General features: G+C 46.3%; 1 protein-coding gene across 1 annotated transcript; it reads left to right on the forward strand.

The window, feature by feature from the left end:
* The first annotated feature begins 129 nt into the window (after positions 1-129).
* On the forward strand, positions 130-12383 carry ldlrap1a (low density lipoprotein receptor adaptor protein 1a). Its single transcript, XM_072370540.1, has 9 exons — positions 130-321; positions 5285-5427; positions 6488-6600; positions 6765-6879; positions 7866-7938; positions 8118-8213; positions 8340-8467; positions 8659-8693; positions 11514-12383. The coding sequence occupies exons 1-9, from the start codon at positions 237-239 to the stop codon at positions 11656-11658; spliced, it is 933 nt and encodes a 310-aa protein (XP_072226641.1). The 5' UTR covers positions 130-236; the 3' UTR covers positions 11659-12383.
* Positions 12384-13651: the final 1268 nt, after the last annotated feature.

The raw sequence follows: 13651 nt of genomic DNA on the forward strand, positions 1-13651 counted from the left end.
AACAACAACAAAAGAAAACTTAATCATGTAATTGTTCAAATTTTGCGCGGCTCTCAAATCGCGCAATGTCCCACCGGACTAAAATGCAGCAACGCTTAAGGCTCTTAAAAACGTGAATTCCGATTGCACTGGAAGGCAACACGAGTCCATCTCCCCCATCAGCAGTCAGGTCAACAACATTTCTCCTGGAAGACTCAAGCAACTTCGGCGGCTCCTCTGGATTTCAGAACACCGACATGGATGCCCTCAAATCGGCTGGGAGAGCTATTATCCGGAGTCCAAGTATGGCGAAACAGTCGTGGACTGCCGGAAGACACCGAAGTAAGAGAATTATTGTAAAGTTAGCTGAAAGGTGAAAAAGTTGAATAGGCTTTTTTCAACGTTAGCTACGAGTGTCTAGTTTGGACAAAGTTGACTTTTACTCACTGCTGTACGCATTTTCTTTCCTTTCTAAATTTATACACACACACACACACGAACAGATGAGCTATGAACAATTTCTCCTGGTGCTGTTTTGAGGATATGTCTGTATTTCTCTCGAAGGAGGTTGAGTAATGGCATTCAATTCTTAATTACTTTCTTTCTTCTTCTTCTTCTCCTTTGGAAGAAAAAGAAGTGGAATAACTCCCCGGAAGTTAATCTTATTCCGGACCCAGCAGCTTGAAAGTGACGCTTTCTTGTTGTGGAATATTGGAAGTCGTTTTCCTCGCACTTGATACATTCCTCAGAAGTTTCAGGGGAAGGATTTTAACATTTCACAGGGTTCCTGTGATGTGGTGGCGAGTACAGTAAGTGTCCTTATTGCCTTATTGGTGCAGTGGGGTTTTGGATTTGTTCATAATCCCAGTCCTCAGACCCCCCCCCCCTCTTTTATTTCCACTTTACCACCTGGTGAAGTGTGGAGGTCAGGGTCTCACCCACCTCTTAGACTGATACCATTTATGTGTTTATCTGTTGGCTTTGTTTCCTGTCAAAGCCGTGCTACACAGCGACCTGAATGAGAGGGTCTTCTTTGAATATTTTTTTGAGCAGGGCTCTGGTTCCCATTGTAGGACTCAAGGGCCACTTGGTAAGCCGGAGCTCACTTGATCGTGGCTGTAAAGTTGCTGAGGGGACTGACCGGTCCAGCTGCCTGTAACCAAGAGGACGAGCCAGGAATGCTGCGGGTCGCTCGATGCACGGCCCCTCTGGAACGGGTTCAAGCTGGACTGTTTTAGAGTCCTGAAAGCTGTGACGAATGTATGTGGCCGTGAGATCACGTAAGAATCTCACCTCCGCAGCTCTCTCAGCTGTTCTCCAGAATTAAGATACTGAATGAGAAACTGGACTTCTGTACGACATGTAGCTGCTCCACCCTAAACTGAGAGACCTTGGAGCATGGCCAAAGCAGCATCTCGGATCAGAGTAAACTTCCTCATCCAGCACTTATTGTGCTGGATGGAATAATTTCCACTGTAAATGGGCTCTTTCCCTGAATACCAGTCGAATTAGCAGCTTCGGGGGGAAACTGCAGTTCCTGACCCACTTGTAAGAAAAGTAGTGTATTGTAGTCGAGATTAACAGCTCTTCACCTGACTGCAGGGCACGCATTCCTCACCAGCGCTGACCCACATCATTCATGCCAGACTTTCTAGTCTGACTTTGGTCCAGTGAGACCAAGTCTGGATTGGCCTACATCTCCTTGTTCTCGGGGGCTGATTATCCCGGTGGGACGGCAGGTGAACGCAGCTCACTGACCAAAACAGAAAAAGAAAAGCTCTGCTTCACGATTAAAGGCGCACAGGGCAGTTGTACATCTTACTGCAAAGGCTTGCCTCCTTATACCTGCGTGCCGAGCAGGTTTCTTTCAGTCTGCAGTCACCAAACATACTGGCCCAGCAGTAACTTCTGTGTTCCTTTGTGTTGAGTACTTTTACAGAAGCAACAGACGAGGTGAACAAACTCTACATTCCACGTCTGCTACTGAAGCTGCTCCCCTTCATTTCTGCTCTGTTTATTTGGCTTATCAGGGGAGAAGTTCCTCTGGAATGCTGGTTTAACCTTACATCCGCAGAGACTCCCAAACAAACAAACATGTCGTCTCTAATCTGTTTTCTGCTACATTAAAATCTCTCCGGCAGCCCGGTGAGTTCAGGACTCTGACACGGTTAAGAGAGACTTGAAATGGCAGCAGGGGTTTGGACAGAAGTGGCCCCCCGAGTTGCAGGAGCACAGCTGGTTTCCTTAGTGATCGAGTGTTTGTGTCGACACACACACCGGCCAGAAAGTGTGTCGCCTGGTAATTTGTGCCATTGTTGTCAAAGTTCTTACACACTGAACCAAAGTCATGAACCGTTGATGGCAGGAGCCCCAGGGGGCAAAAGAAAATTGCACTTGAACACACCGCAAACACAACCTCCAGCTGTTGGCAAACACACTTTGCAGTGCAGATTGATGCGGGAGTCTTCGGGTCGTCCAATAAGGAGAAGCCATGAAACAAAACAGTCAGTCTGACCCGATCAGCGCATACGACTAAAGTCCTCCGTGTGCCAGATCATTCTCCAGTCAAATGTGAGGTCATCCGTCTGACAGCTGAAGCTTGGCTAAAATTGAGTCATGCTCCAGGACAGTGATCCCAAACACAGCAGCAAAGGTGTTGCAATGGTCCAGTCAAAAGTCCAGACCTCATCCTGATTGAAATGTTGTGGCCAGACCTTTAGAGTGGGCCAGAATTCTGTCGTCTGCCTCTGAATGAACCGTGTTCAGCGTGCACCACGGGCCGTTAACTGAAGTGTGGAGTGTGCCTGCATTTTGGCTTAGTTTGTGATTAGATAAGATCGTGTCCAGAGACAAAGGAGCAAAGTTATCAACAGTGTGGCGAGCCAAAGTGACACTTCTCCAATCTGGTGTAATAACAAATAATCATAAAATTGACGTGCTTTATTAGCACTAGAATCCTTTGTTCTTCCCATCATCTGAGTCACTTCCTCTTATGATCTTCTATCATAAACAGTAACCAATCACTGAGAGCAAACGGAGCAGAGGTCACTTGGTCACAGTTGACACGTGCACACAGCTGTTTCCTCTCTCGTGTAGTTGCTGCTGACCCTTGACCCCAAAGCCCTCCACATTCTCAGGCTGAACGGTGCCTGGTACTTGCTCTGTTGCTGCGTTCTCAGGATTACCAGTATTGGAAAACCGATACTGGCTCTGAGTTAAAACTGTGATCTCTCATTTATGGTGGGATCAGTCTGCATGTAGTTGCAGGTGTTACCTTCAGGAGAAATCTGAACTTTTGTTCTCATTACTTTTCAATTTAAAGGCCCCGTGGCATCCGTTTCTATGTGTCCTGGCTTTGTTTAAATGATTTATTATCACCTTAAACATCCCCCAGAGCTCAATAAAGAGGTACAAGCAGGTTTTAGTCAGGTTTATTTTTATTTTTTTGCAGGTGGAATTTGTTTTATCCAGACGTCTCAAACTCTCTCCAGCAAGATTAATTTTTTACTTTAGACTTTTCACTCGCATGTCACAGTGAGAAAACGGGCAGGATTCCCTTTTTAAAGTGGGCATTTCACACCACAAGGAACAGGTGATCCAGCAGTAGTTCACGGAGCACTGTACGTTTTTCTTGCCCAGCAACACAGTCGATAAAAGGTTTGGATTTGTTCACTAAACTTCACGCATGACAGCGTTATGAACAAGAACTGGTGCGATGATGGCTTTAATGAGAGACTGAAACTAAACTCTGAGGCTGTTCCAACGCTAAAAGGGCACGAGTCTGAACCCTAAGAGGTGTGTGAGACTGTTTCAAACATCGGTTGTGTTGGCTTTAGACGGATTAAAGTACAAACACCGTTTTCACCGAGTGAAAAGGCAACTAAAGGGGGCTAACGATTCTTTGTGTTACTAACTTGATAAACAAGACAACGTGATATTCGGGACCCAATTCTGGCCCCAGCATGTGGATCCTGTGTCATGCTAGAAAATGTAGCGTGTTTCTCAAATTTGTCTCAATATTTATATGCCGTCGCTTCCAACTGTAGTAGTTGCACGTTAATGAGTCATCTTCATCCTCCCCTACACCAAGATTAGGAAGTTAATGACTGGAAACGATCACGTCCCGTCCATTTTCAAAGCTTTAACCAAATACCAGCAAAACCAATGAGGTCCACATCAACTCCAGCCTCACATTCATTCATAGCGATGAGCAGATATTAGCATGATAGCAGTGTTTTCTGAGCCTCAGATAAAGGTTAGAGGAATCGTAGCAGCGAGCTAAAAACAAGGGAAAGTACAGCCTGACAGGACAGCTGCCACCACTGCAGACTCTGAGTTTCTCTCCCGTTAGCACTCATGGTAGTTTGCACAACCTGTGCGTGTAAAGATGGAATTTATTCATCAGGGAGTTTACAATCAGGATAAAAACAACGAGGACACGGTGTAAATGTTCTTTTGCTGTTGGTAAGGTTGTGAACCTGAAAGTGATAACATTGAGCAGAAGGAATCTCTGCTCTTGTTTTATCACTTTTCTGAGACATTCTTGCTGCTCAGAGTGTGTGTGTGTGTGTGTGTGTGTGTGGTATGCACTATATCCCAGAGGAGGTAAATGCTGGGAGGATGGATTTCTTGGTGATGGTGATGTTTTTCTGCTATCGTCCTACACACACACACACACACACACACTCTCTCTGAGGATATCTGTGGAAACACTGCCACAGGGTCAGGGCCGGCCGGCACCACGTAAGCCCTGATAAGAAACCCCAACGAAGGTAGCAGCTGTTCCCTCAGCAGCTGCGGTTGTAACGCACGTTTTCTGCGAATGTGAGGAAAGTGGACCCAGTACTTAAACTTCAGAACAACGCGTGTGGCCTGGTTTTGGAGAGATCACTCGGGTTCCTTTCTGAAAGAACAAAAACAGGCTTTCCTCTTATCACAGAATGCCAGAGTCCATGTATGCTTGTTCCTCTTTAGTGTCGGGCGCTATAGGTTGTTTGCAGATGCAATATTTACTTTACATCCTCAGAACCTCTGACCCAAATAGCCTGTTTTGGCTCTGCACTTCAGAGAAAGAGGAGATGAAATGGCTGAGCTCAGACGCTCGGCTCAGGCTGTTTACATCGCTCAGATTTGTGTTTTTCTCAAACTCGTTTAATGTTTTCACAGCCATTATTTATCTTTTAAGGCAAAATGGAGGGATTTAAAAAAAAAAGTTGATTAATATTTGATGTCTTGAGCTTCAGGAGAACACGTGCGCTGCTGATCGATGTGTTGACCCCACTTGTCCTATTTAAAACCCCTTTAGAGCTTCCGGAGAACTGGACGGACACGCGGGAGACCATCTTAGAGGGGATGACCTTTAACCTTCGTCACCTCGGCATGACACTGGTGGACCAGCCCAAAGGAGAGGAGCTGTCAGCAGCTGCTGTGAAGAGGATCGTTGCCACGGTCAGAGCTCGAGGATCTGCTGGGACCTCCCTGTTGTCTAAATCAATTTTCCAAATGCTTCAGTCTGTTCTTCCCCAACTCATTGAAATGATCTTTTTTTTATTGATAATATTACATTTGCTGCAGTGAGACATAATAGATAAGAGGATGTCACGTGAATTTCATGCAATTCATCACCATCGTTTACATTCAGCTGCAAATTTTTGGGTTAAATCTGTTTTCACACATCGACCGACCAGAAGGTCGGCGGTTCGATCCCCCGGCGAGACACTGAACCCCACGTTGTTCAAAACGTTTTTCACATCTTTGCAGCTGGAGCTCCACTCGCTGAGCAAAGAAACAAACCCCAGACTGAGCAGGGGCCCAGAACCTGCCTCAGCCACCGTGTGGAACGCTGACTAGTTGGAATGTTTTGGCTACAAACAGATTGTTTGCAGCTTTGAAGATGGATTCTCTCGTGATTGTGATCTTGCGAGAAATCCAGCTGCTTTGCAAGGTACCAAAGTGCCTGAGTGCCGTTTCCTCATAGTCGGCTGCTCTTAATGGGACGGCCCTGCTCTGACTGCATTCGTGAGGTCTCGTGCCGACCCGACACCGTTCCTGAGAGAAGGGAAATGAGCCTGAATGACTGAGTTTAGACCCGGAAGTCGTTCAGTTTGCACTGATTTTGATTTGGCCAGCCGTAGTATACCAGATGTTCTGCTGAGTTATGGACTGTTTGTAGGCCAGAAGACTTTCTGCGAGTCTGATGTAGGTTTTGATCGATATCCGACGGTAGCATTTGCTCCAGACTGAACCCCAACAATCCCAGATGTGCGTAGTGTAAATGGCTTGTATGAAGTCATTCATATTAGAACTGAAAAACAGGGAAGACCTTGTGTTAAATTATAGAGAAAAGCTTCCAAATATAGAGAAAAGATGGTGGTCAGTGGTGCTAACACCAACCTGAAACTTAACAGTGGCATAAAATGAGCAGAAAAGAGATGCTGTAAACTATTTCTTAATTCACAATTAATTGTGGTTGATAACTATTGGTGTGTTGAACAACTTTCCCTGACAGGCTAAAGCCAGCGGGAAAAAGCCCCAGAAGGTTGCTCTCAAGGTTTCACCTCAGGGAATCGCTCTGTTCGACAGGCCCAGCAATAAACTGCAGGAAAACGTCTCCATATACAGGTAGGTGCCCCGCTGCGTACGCTGTCAGGCACATGGATCGCGTATGCTGTGAGCTCCTCTTGACGTCTTTGTGTGTGTGTGTGTGTGTGTGTGTGTGTGTGTGTGTGTGTGTGTGTGTGTGTGTGTGTGCGCTGCTTGCCTAACTTGTCACCCTCGGCCTGCAGAATATCCTACTGCACAGTGGACAAACTGCACGATAAAGTGTTTGCGTACATCGCTCAAAACACCCTGAATGGGACGCTGGAGTGCCACGCCTACCTGTGCTCCAAGAGGAAAGTGGTGAGTCGGGTACATCTGGGATTCGGTGACTGGTTGGAAATGAGCTTTTCATGGAGTTTGGTCTCTTTTTGCAATTGTAATTGGAAAACCCAGATTATTCTTTTGTCTTTCTTCCTTTGGGCCATATTTTGCCCTGTAGCCACAGTCCTCTTGAATGAAAGCTCTTCCTTCATGCCCCCCCTCCTTAAGAGGAAACCCTAGAAGTTAAACTCATGTGGTGTGCCTGTGTTAAAAGGCAGAAGGGCACTTTTCCTCTCATCTTACCCGCTTCCACATTCGGCCCCTTTCTCTCCCTCCCAGGATGACACGGTAGCACTCCACTTTGTTAATCCTCCTCGCTCTCTCATCACGGTTATGGAGATGGCTCTGATGACTTCTCTCTGCCCTCCACGGGAGCTGCTCTTTGACGACTTTGACCTGACTGTTGAAAGGAGCTGTCAGCCCCCTGTTTTAGCTGTTTTAGCCCTTCACAGGCTGAAATTTGCTCTGGGAAAGACTTAACAGCTGAGACCTCTTTATAAAAAGCTACTGTGGTGCACGCATTTGAACATGCCTCTTTTTTTCTTTTTCTTTTTTTTTAAAGTTTGCACAAAATGTGTTTTTCAAACGCACGTTTCACTTCACTGACAAATTCAGTGGAGCCATCTGTGGGCCGTGTAGATGTCATGACTCGCTGATATCTTTGTAGCTTTGACTTGAGTGGACGTGGTGTGATTTTGTGCTACTGATTTACTTTAATGTCGCGTGTCTGGTGTATTACTCTGTAAAGGTAGATTTATTTCCTTGAGCGTATGAAAAGCAGGCAGATTCTGTCCCTTTTCAGAGTCTCTGAGCTGCTAATCCCAGTGTGTAAAGTGTTGTGATCTGGCGCTTTGGCCCCTAAATGATTGAAGATGAGGTCCACCGCTCCTCTTCCTCAGTCTGAGCAGTAATTCCCCCCCGCTCCCCTCTCTCTGTTACAAAGTGTGTTTCCTCCTTCTTTCCAGGCTCAGGCTGTGGCTTTGACGGTAGCCCAGGCCTTCACCGTAGCTTTTGAGCTCTGGCAAGTGGCCAAAGAAGGTAGGCGCTGCTTTCCTCTCCCTCCAGGTCGCGCTCACACGGGTTGTTTTGTTTTTGTTTTTTTTTAATCAGCACCGGTGCTCGCGGCTCCACTCCGCCAGACGATGGCGGTTATCTGCGGCGCGTTTCAGTGAACGGGTCTTGACCTGCTTGTGTTTGGTCTCGATTGTCTCTTCTAGAGAAAGGGAAGAGAGTGAAGTCTGGTTCCGCCGGAGATGCCAGCAGCAGTTCCCACTCGGAGAGATCAAACAGCTTCGGGAGTCTGAAAGGCATAGGTAAAGTAAAGTGTGATGTCCGTTCGTCTTTCATTCCTTTTAGTTGTACAGAAACTCGCTGCAGGCCATGACAAAGGACCGTGGCTCTTTTTGACATTGGAGGCCTCTCCGTCTGCTCTCATGTAGATGTTGCCACAGAAAACCTACTGGATTTAGAGGACAGTGTGATTGTGATGGGGGAGAGCAACAGGAACATGGGCGAGGATCAGCTGGATAACCGCCAGCCCTCAGAGACCAATAACAATCCTGCCCTGGTACGATCCTCTCCTCCTCCTCTGGCTTTGGCTCGCTCTTACGCAGACTTAACAATGAAGCTGTTGCAAATTATTCTTTTCAAATTCTTTTTATTTTTTATCTAAAGTTGTGCCTCCAGCCCCACTAAAGTCATGAAATATTTCCACTGCTTGAAAATGTTGGGTGCACATAAAGATCCATTCTCTTCCAGGAAATGGAGGACGGTTTGGATGAAGCCTTTTCCAGGTGAGACACTTTGCAGGGAATATGTGGAGTAGCCGGGTTGATTCCCTTTGCCGCTTGTTTGCAATGAAACGCTTGTTTGCAGCAGAATGTCGCTCACTCACGTTCACGCTGCAAAAATCCGGCTCAATCAGTTGGAAGTAACACGGCAGCTCAATGTGAAACTGCCCTCAATCTGCTGTGTGTTTGTGTCTCCAGCTGTGCTCTGGATAGCTATGGTTCATTTCCAGGTAAAGTTGAGCTTTGCTGTCCACCGTGACTTAGTGTGATAGTCCTAATCACTAACCTCACACCAGTCTGTTCAGTCTCCACCAAACCCAATAACACGGCTTACAGCTCAGTCATGTCCGCCAGTAGTTAGAAGTAGCTAGAAAACTGTCAAGTGATGTCTTTCTCTGCTCGTCTTTTCATCACCAAAGAGAGTTCTTCCCACCCGATGACCATGATCTAGCATGTGCCCCCCCCACCGCTCAGTGTACTGAACAGTGGAGTTCTGCGTCTCCACGTCACACAGCGGTCTTTGTTCCTGTGACTGTGTCGCCGGTCTAAAAGCGGAGCGGCGGCTCACCGTTTTATCCCAGAGCTCAAATGGCCTGAATGCGTTTTGTAACCCAGACGTTTTACAGCACCGCTACCCCCGGCGGAAAGTTGGAAACATATGAACTAAACTAATTAAGAAGAATCAGCTAATGAGAATCAGCACCTCCAAATCCGAGACTATGGTTCTCAGCCGGAAAAGGGTGGAATGCTCTCTCCGGGTCGGGAATGAGATCCTTCCCCAAGTAGCAGGAGTTCAAGTATCTTGGGGTCTTGTTCACGAGTGAGGGACGAATGGAACGGGAGATTGACGGGCGGATCGGTGCGGCGTCTGCAGTGTTGCGGGCTCTGCACCGACCCGTCGTTGTGAAGAGGGAGCTGAGCCAGAAGGCGAAGCTCTCTACTTACTGGTCAATCTACGTTCCCATCCTCACCTATGGTCACGAGTTGTGGGTAGTGACCGAAAGAACAAGATCGCGAATACAAGCGGCCGAAATGGGTTTCCTCCGCAGGGTGTCTGGGCTCTCCCTTAGAGATAGGGTGAGAAGCTCAGTCATCTGGGAGGGGCTCGGAGTAGAACCGCTGCTCCTCCGCATTGAGAGGAGTCAGATGAGGTGGCTCGGGCATCTGGTTAGGATGCCCCCTGGGCGCCTCCCTGGGGAGGTGTTCCGGGCACGTCCCACTGGGAGGAGACCCCGGGGGAGACCCAGGACACGCTGGAGAGACTATGTCTCTCGGCTGGCCTGGGAACGCCTCGGGGTCCCCCCGGAAGAGCTGGAGGAAGTGGCCGGGGACAGGGACGTCTGGGTTTCTCTGCTCAAGCTGCTGCCCCCGCGACCCGACCCCCGGATAAGCGGCAGATGATGGATGATGGATGGATGGATAATTAAGAAGAACAGTAATTCTGACATTGACTTTGACTTTTATTTCACTCTGGACAGTATTAACCACAGATATTTAACGTTTTTTTTGTTTCAGTTGAGGATTTAAATCCATTTTTGCATTCCAGACCTTACACAGTAAAGCTTTCACCACTTTGTATTGTTTCCCTTCACCAGTCCTTCGCACGCGCTCAGTCCAGAACTGTGCGAGCCTCTGCTTCTAACCCTCCTCCCTGCAGCGTGCGCAGAAGGGGATTTAACCTTTTCTGCCCGACAAAATGCCAGGACGTCCCAGGAAACTAGGTGGTGTTGAAGGCAGCACGCGCTGCTCTAAAGTCTCAGTGAACTTTCTGCGTTAATGTAGCATCAGGCTTCCTTTATGCACAGGAAGGTTTTTAAAGTGGAACATGTGAATGGAGCTGTGTTTGGGATCTCTTCACCGTGTGGTTACAGCAGCTGTTCCATTTAAATCTGCCTCTTACATACTGAAATTCCTCCAGACTTTAAATATTTGATGATTTTCTTATTTACTGACTATTTATTCTGCATGGTGGAGGGAGGAAAATGCAAATCCCATCCAGTTTTTGATTTTTAGGAACAGCGTTTTTACCAGTTCAGTGATTTATCTCATGTGTTTGTTGACCAACTGAAGATCCTCTGCTCTCTTTGCTTCTCAGCGATTCAGCTTTTCAAGTCATATACTAGATTACAATCAATTCTTTACGGCATAACTAGCTTTACTAATTGCTCCGACTCCTCTTTATTATGAAATGCCTTTGGTCTGTGCTATCAACCAAAGTAAATGTTAGAGTGACTGCGTTTTGTATTTTCCATTCCGAGCCAACTTTTCCCTAACCTAAGTTACAACTTGAGGTAAAACAAATTTTCCTGCTCACAAGTGTGAGGGTGAGACAAATAAATAAATGAAATGGGGAAAAGAAGTCGGGATTTGAACAAGAGCTCAAAAAACCAACTCAAAGGACTCCGGAGCAGCAAAAATGCCTCTCATGTAGAGGGTTTTAATTCCGTCTTCATTTCTGTCTGGAGGTTAGTTGTAACACTGACTGCCAATAATCGATATCCTGTTTAAATAGATAAAATGACCCAAACCAGTAATAGTTCATCATCTCTGTGTTACTGGGCCTTTTAGACGGGTCTAAAATAACCCAGTCGGCCACACTCTTTGTGATATCTCCTATAAAAAGTTTCTCTTGTGTGCCACAGCTGCCACCTAGCTGTCAAATCTACTTCCACAAACACCCAAAGAAACGTGGCATTGCTGACAGATTGAGCTCTTATGAACACTGGTTTTGGTCTTTTCGTGCCGCTGGTTGACTCGGAGCCTCATTTCAAACATGACTTTTGAAGTTTTGATCCATCCTCATTTGTTTCTCCGCCCTGTCAGACTGGCAGTGTCACGTACTAACCCCCAGGTCCTGGACACTGGGCTGATGTCCCACGACTGGCTCATCGAACCCGACTGGGACAGCACCAACGGAAACGCTTCCAACAGTTTCGGCTCATACGGCGACGACGTCTTTGGCTTCTGACCGCCACTGCACAGCGGGAAGGGGGGGGGGGGGGGGGTGCTGTCTTCCTGAGAATGAACCTGGCGGGAGTGTTAACGAGAGGCAGCGGGAAATCCACATGAGAGCACGTGAGGAGCTGTGAAACTTAAGTGCGGCCTCCTCTTGAGCAGTTTTTCCCTTCTCCGTGGAAACTGCGCCGGCCGCTGCCCTGCAGACCAAAGCATCAGCAACATCCTGTAACGTCCCACATCTGCTCGGTTCTTACGCTGCAAAAGTCACTAATGTCCAGTATGTCAACTTGTGTCCAACATTCTGTCAGAAGTAGCTGGGTTTTGGCGGCAGAATCAGCAGCAAGTGTCCCGTTTGGATTTAGTCATCATTTATAGTTACAAATAATCAATTAGCTCCTTAACTTGGACTGATGCGCAGACTGTATCAACAGGCCTTAATAACAGCACAACAATCAGCTTAAGCCCAATTGCTTAAGTTCACCATGAGTGAATTTAGCTCAGTTCCTCTTCTGCCTCGGATCCTGACTGAGAATTGTTTTATGTGTATAATCTGAAAATCAGTATATTTGTATTTATATGAAATCTGTCATTGGCTCGCTCAAGGCACATTGTTATAGGCAGTACTCTTTTTTTTTTTCTTTTTTTCTGTGGCAGTGTCGCCTTGAATGAAGCCCAGATACGTCGGTGTACTCTTTAATCTACCAGCTTTGTATAGAATAAAAATCTATTCATGAATACACAGCAGTGTCTTGGTATACAGGTATACTTTATTAAGATTATGATGGAGGAGGAAGCATGTTTTAGCTGTGTGTCATCAAACCGAGTCAAATGATCTCTGTAGATAGAATATAGATGTATATGCATGCCTGAGAGGCCCCAGAGTCTGGACTGGAGCGCCACCAAACAAACAATAAAGATGAAGGAGCCCCTCAGACAGATAAGGGCTTGGTTATAAAGACAAACTCTAAACCTGCCGGGAAATCACAGACCTCCAAAACTCATAGATGGTATTAATAAGAGAGCTAGCAAAAAAAAGGTCAAAGGTAATCCTGGAGGAGCAGCAAAGCTCCACAGCAGAGACCACTTTAAGCCCTACAGGCACAAAGCTGGGCTTGCGTTAAGAGTGGTGAGAGAAGAAGGAAGAAGGCACATTTTGAGTTTGTTAAATTCTCAAAGACGCACAAATGGTTTCTGTTTCTTTCGTGTCATCTATGAAAATGCCAAAGATGCCACCGTTTGACTGGCGTAAAATTGTATTTTTGCACCAATAAAGTGATTCCCAAAGAGCTGTTAGCTGAAAAATTGGCAGGTCTCAGCATGGTGTGCAGCGTGTTCTTAAAGGAATGTCAGGAAGCTATTCTTAAGGAGGAGAAACGGGGAGAAAAGGCTGAGGTATGAGAGCCCGGACCTCAACATTACTGAAGGAGTGTGGGATCATCTTAACAGAGAACGGAACAAAAGGTGCTCATACCAATTACTGACTTTTTTTTTTTTATATATATAAAAAGGTGGGGTTTTTTTCTTTTTGCCTTATTGTTTTGTTGCATCTGTTTGCTCGTCTTTTGCACAGTGCAGTATCCAGAGAATCCAAAAGCAAAGCATGGTGGTGGCAGCATCCTGCTGCGATGATGTTTTTTCATCTGCAGGGCTTGTGAAACTCATCAGGATTTAAGGAACAATGACTGGTTCTTAACACAGACATTGTCTTTTTTTAAGGATAACATGTTTAAGTCTTCAAGAGAACTGAGACTGCAACGGGGGTTCACCTATCAACATGAACACAATCCTAAGGATCTTGCCAAAGCAACAATCTGGTGGTTTAAGAGAAAACATTTCAATGTTTTGGATATCTATGAGTGATCAGAGATCTTCTCTTCGAACTCTAATCCAGACAGCAGGTATGGGAGCATAGAAAATTAGAACATCTACAGATTAGAGGCTAATCGATGTGATATGAACACCTCATAGACGGCTATAATATAAACCCTGAATAGAGTGATTCT

The sequence above is a fragment of the Leuresthes tenuis genome, unplaced genomic scaffold (assembly GCF_036924035.1).
Source record: "Leuresthes tenuis unplaced genomic scaffold, fLeuTen1.0.hap1 SCAF_18, whole genome shotgun sequence".
Lineage (NCBI taxonomy): Eukaryota > Metazoa > Chordata > Actinopteri > Atheriniformes > Atherinopsidae > Leuresthes > Leuresthes tenuis.

Excerpts from the sequence above, each read along its gene's own strand:
- ldlrap1a (XM_072370540.1), top strand. The coding sequence starts at position 237 with ATGGATGCCCTCAAATCGGCTGGGAGAGCTATTATCCGGAGTCCAAGT. Across the intron at positions 6,880-7,865 it reads TGTGCTCCAAGAGGAAAGTG|GCTCAGGCTGTGGCTTTGAC; the intron begins GTGAGTCGGGTA and ends CCTTCTTTCCAG. Across the intron at positions 7,939-8,117 it reads CTGGCAAGTGGCCAAAGAAG|AGAAAGGGAAGAGAGTGAAG; the intron begins GTAGGCGCTGCT and ends TGTCTCTTCTAG.